The sequence below is a fragment of the Diprion similis genome, chromosome 8 (assembly GCF_021155765.1).
Source record: "Diprion similis isolate iyDipSimi1 chromosome 8, iyDipSimi1.1, whole genome shotgun sequence".
Classification (NCBI taxonomy): domain Eukaryota; kingdom Metazoa; phylum Arthropoda; class Insecta; order Hymenoptera; family Diprionidae; genus Diprion; species Diprion similis.
In genome coordinates, this window is record NC_060112.1 from 10,982,805 (window position 1) to 10,995,120 (window position 12,316).

General features: G+C 36.6%; 1 protein-coding gene across 4 annotated transcripts in view; it reads right to left on the minus strand.

Annotated features, from left to right (window-relative positions):
* The window catches only part of LOC124409643 (maternal protein pumilio-like), a 99,748-nt gene that overhangs the window by 82,733 nt on the left and 4,699 nt on the right, over positions 1 to 12,316 (minus strand). Inside the window, exon 1 of one of the 4 annotated variants that reach the window (XM_046887397.1) lies at positions 8,001 to 8,377. The exons of the other annotated variants lie outside the window; for them this stretch is intronic. Coding sequence (XP_046743353.1) covers positions 8,001 to 8,063 — 63 coding nt within the window. The 5' untranslated portion in view covers positions 8,064 to 8,377. Of the gene's footprint in view, positions 1 to 8,000; positions 8,378 to 12,316 lie in introns of those variants that run through there. 4 annotated transcript variants of the gene reach the window in all.

Genomic DNA, 12,316 nt, shown 5'->3' on the forward strand with positions numbered 1-12,316 from the left:
TTTTTGCATGCTATCATCTTTTTTTTTTATAAAAAATTTAGAACAATTACAGAAATCTAGAAACATTCATACTTGAATTTACTAAAACTCGAAGTAAATCTAAAAATCCAAAGAGGTCAGTCGTTTTTTATTTACAAACTGCAAAAATGTTTATCGTAGAAGATCCCAGCTTCGTTTTTTTTTTTTAATTCTTTTTCGTGACTATTCACATTCATTCCTGATTCGAATTACGAGAATGATAATAATTCTATACAGAAAAATACTGCATCAACATTTACATGTTTCACGTGATAGAACTTTTTGCTATAATCTATATGTCATAGCCGCGAGCGTCGTTAAACGGTATAAGCGAAAAACGAAAAAACCCAAAACTTCAGCAGGAAAAAAAAAATACGAAACGAAAAATAAATGTAATAATAATCACATTTAGTATTCCTCACCCAGCTCTACACAAATATAAGATAAGTAAACATTCAGTGCAAAGATTGACGCTGTCTGCTGCTATATCCGTGGATTGCGCTTACATAATTAGAGTATATTTATACGACGACTATTTTTTTTCGCTCCATTCACAGAATTTCACTCCAAACGTCTAAAAAAGAATTCTCACCAAAGATGAGCTCTTAATTTTATATTTAAGTACTGTCTAAATGAATTTAAAATTTTTTCAATTATTTAACACGTGAATTTCAATTTTTTATTTTTTATTTTCAATTATCTATAGCAACGCGGCATTTCACGATATTTAATTGGCAATAGGTGGACATTACAGAGGAATCTTTGCTCTTTGAAATCACCTATAGCCAATCTATGTTTTACGAACCGCCTGGCTAGTAAAAAATCTTAAAGACGATCTTTCTTAATTTTGTATTGTGCAAATTATGGCATCCCAAAAAACAATTATTCTAACTAACCAAGGGAACCACGGTCAAAGGAAATGCAAAAGACGATCGAAAGATTAAAGTTTGTGGAAATTGTGTGCAAACATACAAAACGGATAAACAAAGCGGAAACCCTTAGACGTCGAGAATCGGCGAGATAAGGTCAGAAAGAGGTTTGTAGAGTAGGGAAAAGAAGAGATGTAAATATTATACCAACGATTGCTTTATCGCTGTGCCGCCAGCCTCACGCCGCAGCTGCTTCGTGAATGCATGTAACAGAGGTTCCCGCCATTATCAAAGAGGAATGAATACATTATATATAGATATAACTGTTTAATGAAAACCTAGAGGAGGTAATTTGAACTCTTTTCACTTTCCGATTTTTCACAATTGTAATTAGTAACGTCAACAACTAACGACGATGAGGCTCGTTAACGATGCAATTAAATACAATGTATTGAACTTTATCTTATATCTATGCAATTATAACATAATTGGATATCGCGATAATTTACATACTAGGTGATTCCATTGAAACTTCCGAGATAATTCATTGAAATAAATGGAATCGAAAATTTTTCACCGTTCAACCACCTTATGAATTTGAAAAAAAAAAAAAAATTAAAGTAAAGCCATTCTTTCGTTATAATGAATCGTGTAATTTGGTATAATACCAGAAACTGTTGGGATTATTTTCATACCAAAGTAGGTAACTTAGATTTTTCAATGAAAGATGAACAATCCAAGATGATTATTGCAGCGAAACAAGATCCAAATAAATATGTATAATTATATCCTTATATACATAGCTATATACACAGTTATATATTTCATATATAAGGATACGAAATATTGTAAAATAATACTGAACCCGATTAAATCGTGAGATACGCAATACTTATTATACATATACTGACAAAAATGATTGAATCCAAAGAAAAGGAGGAATCGTCTAATATTTCAAAGCAATATATATATATTTTTTTTTTCGTTGTAAGCGGATAACAAGCGAAGCGGTAGGCATCGTTATACGTTGATTTTAATGATCGTGAAAATTTATGACCCGCAAAGAAGTCGTGAGTAAAATATACAATATACATATGTATAAAGAAAGAATATAAACAAGGGAAGACGTGTATTAATTTAAATGACAAAAAAATTTATGCTAATTTTAAGCCGTCCAAATGAAAATTATGAGATTACGTTTTCATTTTTATTCGTGACAATTACGAGCTCTGGGTATGAAAAATATTAGAATACATTGCATGTGAAATAAATAAGAAATACGGAAAAAAATTCTAAAAGAAAATTCCCTGAAATTTCATTATACTTTTGATTTTGAGAGCGAAAATTCTCAAGATATTCGTTCTTGCTAGAAAATGATATTCTTTTTATATTCAAAACTGTTTTTCACATAATTGTGTATTCTTATTTTGAAATAGTAACACTGTGATAAATATTTCCAATGACTTGTCTCTGCTCGTCATATGAAATATTCAACTTGTATCAACTTCCAGGATACCACGGTGATCTGCATGCGAAATTCTAAAACTTTCTTCACAAATAATATTCAAACAAGATGATGAATTGAAAAAAATAACACATGTTTATCTTGCATTACGAAAATTCTATGACTGAAATCGTTCACGTTGTTTTATAAAACAGTACCTAATATGAACAATCGAAAGCGATCCGTATTGGCGAAATAATTTTGAGAAAATGATCATGTAGTACATAAATCCTAGGTAAAAAAAAAAAAAAAAAAAAATCAAGCATATAAATGGAAAAAAGAAAGACTTTCGAGTTAAAAACAATTGTGAAAAATCGTTGAAATTTTCAAACTACGATCAAAGTAAAATCCTCGGGGAAATTCTGTTCCGAGGAGTCGTAAATCAGAGGCGCTACATCTGCAGGACCTCCAGGACAGCAGCTGCAGACCGAGAGAGACCTGAGAGGAAAGAAAGCAAGGAAAGAAGAAAGGAGGGGCCCGGGTGTGGCGAAGGGTCGGTCCTGAGGCTGGAAGGTACGGGAAGATGTGACTCACGCGAATCGATATTCGGAGACATCGTTACAGCTGGTAGTTGATTTTCGCTTACGTAAAGTCGGTTGAAAATTGTATGGAGAAGAAAAACACGACAAAACGGACGAAGCGCCATTTGGAAAGTGCAACTTACCAGTTACCTTTACACATAAACCTCATCAAGTTGAATATAATGAAAGAAAAAAAAAAAAAAGTAAGTCCTTTTGATTAGAGAAAAAAAGTTTAAACGCCGGATTTCATGGGTAAAACGATACAGTTGTTGCGAAAATCTATTACAGTTCGTCAAATTTTGATAAGCGATGGGTTATTTTTTTCATACATCGACGATGACTATCCATGACGAATTCAATCACGAATAAAATTAACTATCGTATGTGAAGCAGAATTAGACAAGCAGCGCAGATTTATCGATGAACGATAATAGAATAATGCGCGTTACTTGTCTGAGGTTGTTAACAAAATTGTGGGTCTTTGCCTTTTAAATGAAACGTTTTTAAATTTTATCACGCATTACGGAGACTTTTTGTTAGCTTATTGTTAACCGAAACCTTTTCAACTTTTGTTTGAACCGACATTTCGACCTGAGTGTACGTTAGTTCCATGCATCCTTAGATCCGTATCGCCATGTAGCGATGTGACCTCGGGTTTACCTGATGCTTTGCCCGCACGTAGCATCGTCGGAAGAAAACCTTACTGCAATAATTAATGATCGAAATAATTTATTGAATGGGTAAATACATATACTCTTCAGAAAGCACCATCCCTGGAGTGCGGCTAAAACTTGTAATTTAAGTTTCACCGACACCCGAATTACATGAGGAAAATATCAGAGTTAAAAAAAAATTTGGTCCAACAGTTAATTGTGTTGTATTTTTAATTAACGCGATGTTATAAGCAGAAGAGAATTATTGACCGGCGTGAATCGATCGGATTTACAACTTTTTGCCATTACTGTTGTATGCAACATACAAGTAAATTCTGGAAATTGAAGTCAGTTCCAAGTTGAGAAAAAAAAACTACATCGATTGGTACCAAAATAATGATTGACGTTGAAATTTTTTATTTTTTTTTTGTCACCTGTTTGCATCTATATATGTGTTATGACTTATGTTTTTCATTGAAAACGGCCGCAATAAAATATCGACGAAAAAGTAGTTGATCTGAGAAGGCAGAGAAATAGTGAAACGTCGGTTTTAAAGTGAAGAAAAAAAGTTACAAATCGCTTTTGCCGCCACATGGCTAAATCAAAGGTCGATTGCAACAATTTACTCAAGTTTCTTGCGCACGCCCCGCATGCAATGCTATGATAGAGACGTAAACCGACGCTCAAGTGAATATTTTATAATAGAATATATATATAAAAAGCTAGAAAAAACATTCCCGCGAAAAAAAAGAGATCGGCACGCGATCAGGTCCGGATCAAAAAGGAGAAAATCCAGAGTCTATGGACACCAGGGTTCAATGTCAATAGACTTGTAAGAATCGCAAGCAGTACGGACGGTCTAATAACAGTGAGAAAAACGTTACGAGGTCTACGCGATCTTGAAAGCCAGCTGCGGTCGTAGGCTACGTAGAACTTGGCCGAGTGCCACGCGAAACACTTCCGCTTTTAACTTATCAAAGTGGCAAACGTTTGCGCAGATGAATAAGAATCCGGTTAGTAAAAGTGGTAGAGAATTACGACGAATAGGTAGGAAAATAAGAAAGCGTAAAAATGCAATGCGAATTATTGATGAGAATGAAGTTAGTAACGTTACTGTGACGATGCATGTTGAGGAAAAATCTTTAATTCGCACTTTGAGGAATATCTAAGATTTAATAAACCATGAGAAATGAAATATACTCATATTTGAAAGTCGTACTAAAAGTGCATAATAATGATTTTTTCATTGATGTTTTGTTGTGTTAACGTTACTAACTTCGGCCTCATAATTATTGTTAACCAACATAAGATATTGTTCGCAAATGTAGGATTCGGCGAAATCTGATTTTAGATTTCTCACGTGTATTTAACGGATTATTATTTCAACGAGATTTTCAATATTTCCGAATCTTAATATAGTTTATCGATCATCGGCATGATAGTTGTACAGAAATGGAGAAAACAACTCTGTTGTCGTTAAGTTTGAATTCAACCGATTGCTCTGATTTCAATTTGAATAATCAATACCTTTAGGTCTACAGAAAAGGATTTTTCGATGTAAAAAATATTAATTACAGTTATTACTGGCGAAAAATAAAAAAATAAAATGGCGCATAAAAAAAGTGTTTAGAAAAATTTTCTCTTTGCATATGACATAGATTTATTCTCTGAAAATTTACATACCCCTAATAATAATTCCCCCAAGAATACTGAGCAACTTCGCTAAAAAAAATGAGCAGTGAGCAAGATAAACCCAAAACACCAAAATTGAATAATTTTGGTCTTTGCAATTCTAAGGCCTTCGTCAAAATTGTCAATATTTCAATTTCTGTTAATAATAAAACTTGTTCAGATTCATCTCTGTCGCATAATAGGGATATTGATTCATCGGTGTGAATAACTAAAAAATTTTCAGAACAGTTTTCTTCTGGCCGATCAATCCTTAAACCCTGACTGAAAGGGGAAGAAAAAAAGGAGAAAAGAAAATGTAAAATGTGATAAAATTATAGAAAATAAGATTCGCTCAACATATGTATTCCGGAGTCAGTCAACATCCGGAAGTTTGAAACACCGACAATATATCTGAATGTGTGTACCAACCACATCCACACATCGGCACATAAAAATGAATATAATATAGGATTAAAATAATGAAAACTTGACCGATCTGGACACGAAGAGACAAGGAAGTCTCTCGACGGTAGAAAGATAGAACGGACTTGGCGTATCCGGTTTGTGGCAGGTATACAAGGTCAAGACCATCGGTCGTCGGGTTTTACACTTTTGACCAAGACACGCGGCGCGGCGATGTTTGTTTTTCAATCGCTTGGCTGCGTGGTCCGGAGGAATGAAAGAGACAATTCGTGGGAAAAATGATACATCGTCAATCTCTATCGGTGGTGAAGAACATTTCGTTCTCATTACGGCAAAAAATGTTTCGCGCACCGTCCTCCGATCCTCGATTCTCGATCCGTAAAAGTGACTCTTTCTATTTGGAAGGACACGGATAACAGGGAATTCGCAGGGCTGCCAACCGTTGCGATATGCTCGCTAAATCTTGAGACAAACTTGTTGCACGCACTGCAAGAAGATTTCTTAACAACATTAATAAAAAGTACCGATTTCTATGTAATGTTCAATCTTTTAGTCCGATCATCTCTTAAATGATGCGACAGAAATAGGTTGGGTTTGGTATAATGGAAAAAATGTCTTTTTAGCCAGTCAATTGCGAGTAAAAAACAAAATGCGAATTTAGATGTGAGAACAAGAGTCCCGTGTCAACAATTTTGAGAGATCTTATAATTATGCAATTTTGAGAAATTATGCAAAGAGAAAATCTCCGTTGGACAATTTTTGTAAAATACAATTGGGAAAAAAATAAATCTCATATGATTTAAATCCTCTAATCAACATGTTTTTCTAATTTTTAAAAATAGCTTCAACCACGTAACCCCGTCAGAGTTATCACAATAACTGGGTTCTTCTGCTTCGAACGAAGTGACACATTTTTTCATCTTCTCTCAGTTAATCGAGGATAATTATTTAATTAAGTTCATCTCGTTGAACCTAAATTGCCACCTCTTGAATTTTCCGTCCATAGACCCGCGATACGAGTCGAAATAAGAGGAACCGCTTCAGTGCGAGCAAAAAATTAAAAAAGGTAAAAACTAAAAATCATCCCCCGGATAGATTCGTGTGAACACTGCGTCGAATGTAAACAGCGAACTCTTTCGCCCCTGCATCGCATCTGCCTGTAGTGCGTCCGCCTCTGTGCGACTGTATATATACCTAATTGTGAATGAAAGCTTCGTTCCTATTGGAACGTGCAAAAGGGAGGAGGAATCCATTTGCAAACACGTCTGACTCTTGTACAGCAAGAATTATACATCGATTGTGCGCTACGGATACGAGATTTACTTCGGCATTAATATATCGTTGTAATTAATGCATTGTTATCATGATTTTTATCAAAGCACGTGCTTGGAATTTTGAGGTTTGCCCCCCCCCCCCCTCCCCACACGGAATACACAAGACACGATACGAAACGAAACTCGAGAAGAGTTAAGAGAAAATCAATGCACGTTCGGCGAGTGTTCAATTGGTGAACCTTATATATATACACGGATATGTCATAATAACAATAACAACAATAATAATGGTAATAAATTTATCCCAGGAGCATACGTGCGGGAATAATACGTGTCATTGCGTATTGTCAATTGATACCCCTACGCCGATATCAGGTATACCCACATACGCAATACGTATACTCTGTAATACATATGCTCTGTGCACTATTTAAACGTGTCGTCAGACGCGTAATAGAAAGTCTATTATAGAATCTAGATGTGATACACATTTTGCAAGTTAGTTAGAAAGACCAGATCAACGCAACAGAAGAATAATTATGATCAGCCTCTATGAATCCAAGTCGTGTCAATTTCTAGAGGAAAGAGAACTGTATCGAAATCTAGTCTTCGTTGCTTGCTTGATATATATTATAATTTGTGTTTTTCGTGAAATCGATAGGCAAGCCCGCGCGTTCCGGGTGTAAATAAGTGGGTATATGTATATCACAATGAGCCGGTTGCGACATCGACCGGCGAAGTGGCAACTGGGAAAAAGGTGTTCGAATAGTTTCAAGGAATTCGTTTCAGCGAAACAAACATGACCCACACGGGCTATAAAGACGAAGATGATTCATTGATGCTTCGCTCCGAAAGAACGAGGCAAACTCGAACGGCTCTCGTCTCGTCAGCCGCGCAGTCGGCAAACCGGCGCGGCGCACGATTCGTTCGATCGATGGTGTGCAATTTGAGGGATATTTTCATTTGCCGGTAAAAAAGTATGGTGGTAATGAATAAACAAGAACAAAAAAAAGAAAAAAGAAGGAAAGATAGAAAAAAAAAAGGTTCATCGGCGTTTGGATAGGTACCATGTCGGCGGCGCCCAGATCTTTCATGTCACAGTAGAGAAAAAGGTCCCCCGGTGGCTTCATCCAGTCGCCTGTGTTGTTCGCGCCCTGCAGGCCGTAACCGACACCGAAACTCTCCACCGTTTTTCTATGTTATACGTTCGCGAAGCGGCGGCGAGACTCCTCGTCGCTGCTGTTGTTGTTGATTCGCTGACCAACGCGAAGCGGCGCTGTTCGTTTGTTTGTTCGAATCCTTCCTTTGGCAAAGGAGGCAAAATTCGATTCTGTCTCTTCTGTCTCTTCTCCTCCTTCTCCTTCTCCTTCTTCTTCTTTCCTGTATCGCTACAGGCGGCGATGAACACGAGGCTGGCTAGGTTGCGTCAACTCGATCAGCAGCAGCAGCAGCAGCAGCAGCAGCAGCAGCAGCAGCAGCAGCAACGGCGCGGCGTCGAGCCGTCAGCGTATTTTTCGTTTCCCCGCCTCTCTCGCTCCGGCGTTCGCCTGCCGTGTATCTCTCTCTCCGTTCCCGAAGCGTCTGTCAAACACACAACTTACCGAGGGCAACACACGCAGAGCGGCACAACCGACCGACCGACCACGGGCAGCACAGAACCTTAATTTTAAACACTTTTTACACTAATATACAGCCAACTTTTTACACGATCACTCGCGGTCACCTTCTACCTCGCTGTTCATAACAGTTTGAACATCGCGACCGGTTACATATCGCGCTAAAACCCTTTAGCGTCGAATCCTCGAATTCACCTTGCCGGCCTGCCCCGCTCGAGACTCTCGAGACTCGGAGACTGCTTTGCGAAACAAAGAACGACGCTCCGCAGCAGCGACGCCAAACGGCGCTTCCGTCAACCAAAAACCCAATCCGCCGCGCTCGCGTTAATATTTCACACACAGCTCCGGCTTTTTCTCGCACCTTCGCTTGACTCTGCCTACCTCATCTGCTCGTTTACATCGGTATATATAATTATACACGCAGCTCTATTCGTGTCGTCGATACTCGATACGATTTCGCTTTTTAACTCAATTCAATTAATTCACAATTTACCTCTAATCGTCCAATACTTTAAATTTCAATTCGAACGATCATTCGTTGTACAATTTTATCGGTATAGCAAATGCGCCTGTATGTTGAACCGTAGCTGCGTTCACACCGGCTTATTTTTCGTGACATGAGAATAACTCGTATGATACAAACTTAGAATTCTTTCTACAATTTATTACGTTATTATTATTACTATACATCTATGTTGTATTGCTTTTCTTTTAATAATAAGTATATTTTTAGTCGATGTTGATATTCTAAATTCAATTCGTTCATTAGCTTTTTATAGAAATGGCGAATGTGCGTGTGTACTACGAACCGCGGCTATATTCGCACAGGTTGGATTTTTCACGGCGTAATAGAACTACTTTTAGGATACGAATTTCGCACCTTTTCTAATAATAAATCTACGTAAGATCATTATTAATACTCGAAATTCAAGTGGTTCGTCAAAGTTTGATCGGCATAGCGATTGTTCACGTATACAAAAACTTAACATTTTATCGCATCCCAGCATCATAACAACATAACAATAAGATTAAAATATAATATTTAGTTTTTTAGCACCATTTCTCAACCCGTTCACTTCCTACCCATATTTGTCGCACAATCAACCAAATTTTTTTCAATGATAATCGATCTTTATCCGTCATCAACATTCTTTTGCTCGTCAACGTTCTAAATTTAAGTTCAAATGATAAATGTTATATTATTATCAAGTTAAATGTCGTTTATGTATTTTATCTATTATCAAAACCTATCCGTGATGACCCGTAAAAATCATAGCTAGTGCAATTCTGCATGCAATATTTACACAATAATAATGGCAGAAAACGTATTCCTTAAATGGAATTATCACCAATTGAAGGAATAACTTTTCTGACGCTATTCCAACATGAAACAGAAAACTCTTAAAACATTTTTGTCAGGAGTTGCTTGTAGAATTAAGTTATCTGTGGTATCCTGATGTCAACAATGCGTTATAGACTCTGGTAATAGACAAAATAAGTGACATTTTACTCGGTCGGTAAAGAATGACTACCGTATCTCCTTCGGTAAACACCTTAATGATGTTTGCAGCATGTGGAAAACAGAAGTCAGAGTTTTTTTGGTCTTCACCGATGCGATCGTCGCTTAATCGCAATAACTTCTAGGATAAAACTTCGTCGTTTTCGTAGCATTACTACGGTGATAATTAAATTTAGAGTAAACATGTGCAGTTCCGAGCAAAAGCGGTACGCTTATGTGGTAATAAGTATGAGGGGATAAAATAAAAGTATAAACCCAATCTTCAGTCGGGATTTTGCACTCCCGTAGAGTGAAGGTCACTGCCTCGAGCCCGGTTTTAGCTTGCCCAATGGTCAAATTATGGCCTTGACATCGATTGGCAGGAACCCCAAAACGGCACGAAGCCTTGCAAACGCCCATGGAGTTAATTCTTTTTCTTTTCTTCGATGGCTTTCGCCTTTCTACGTTCCGGAGTCATCGCAGACGGCATCGTTTGCCGAAAACCCGCCCTTAGGCTGCGATTACATTTCGCTTACCGCGCTAAGTGACACCAAAACCGATCAAAATGGTCGGAAACAATTACGTATATATAACAAATGGTTTATCACACCTTCAGAAGTTATTATACTAATATATTATAAACTATTTTATACTATAAACTAATGTTATTATACTCAATTAAAGAAAGTCAGTTGGGACCATTTGACAAATTTTTTTCAATTGTATGAATTCAGTAAATGACGATGACATTTTTATTTGTTAGAAAACACAACCGAAGTTTATCAATATAAATTTTATTACCACGACATCCTATAAGCGGTGCAAAGTAAAACTGCAGAAACAGACCTTAAGCTCCACAAAGTTTAGTCCCCACTCTATTGGTAAACCATTCTCGGGGATTTAGTTACTTGATATAGATTTTTAATGTTTACATGTAGCAAAAAAAAAGCAGGTTTATTGTTTAAAACGTCTATTGACTTGAGACACCATGTTTGGTCAATTAACTCAAGAGCTCGATGAAAAATGTATTGAAGACTATGTATTTATTCAGAATCAAATCCCGATTAATAAATTGAGCTATAGTTTACGACGATTGAACAAATAAAATACAATCAGGCCGAGATTTTCAAAATTGAGGCTTGTGACTTCAGTATTCTCAATACTTCAAAAGGTACAGTTTTATTAAAATTGAATCCAATTTTCTAGAATAAAACGTATACTTTAGTTTTGTTGTGTTTCACCTTGTGGAAAAAATTATGCAGCTTTGACCAATTCTTGGTGAACATGATGAATGGAAAAGTTCCTAATCTCAGAATTGTTAGTAACTGCCTACTTGCTGTTGAGACAAACAAATTCTTTTAATATGCGTAAGTACATACGCAGGTATATGAAACACGACAGCCCGCGTTTTCTCAAGCATCATGAAATGAATAATTGCTCGCGATTATACGTGCAGCGCCTGACGCGCGTTATTATACAACGTGATGTCACATGCAGAAAGAGCGAGAGAGAGAGAGAGAGAGAGAGAGAAAATAGCGAATTACAATAAGAAAAAATAACAACAAGAACAGTAATAAAAAAAAAGAGAAAACATTACGGTTCACCCAGAAGAGATACATTTGTGGGCGATTTATAAAAGATGTGGGTTCTTCAAGCGTGGGTATTTCTGGACACGTAATATACGCAACGCACGTACGCGGGAACGCAATTTAATTTGTTTCATTATCATATTGAGAATGATTCGTTGAGGAAACGTAAAGAAAAAGATATGAAAGATTGAATGAATTTTTATGGGTGGCAATGTCTTCGACAATTATCATCACATGTTAAATGTATATTATTCATCATCGACGTACGCATAACTAAGCAATTACTATACGAGATTTATTGAATGAGACTTACGAACGGTAGGTGTAAACACATCTATAGTCAGAGAATAAACGAAACGTGAAATAGAAAATTTCCAACTACTTTTTGCACAGTTCTATTCTGCAAGTGTTTGAAGAGCGTAATTACTCAATGTAAGAAGAACTATTTATATCGGGAGCATCGAGTAAGTTCGCAAAATGTAAGTATATTTCCTTTGGTCAGGGTAATTCCCTGAATTTTAGACAATCCTAGACTCACAAAATAGAGATTTTTCCTGAAAATGCTCACACATTAACTTTAGTTTGCAAATTTGAACCTTACTTATAAAATCCCCCGTATAGACAAGAAAAAATAACGTTATTAGTGGGTTGGAAAACGTTTCTCATGTAAAAGCACACAT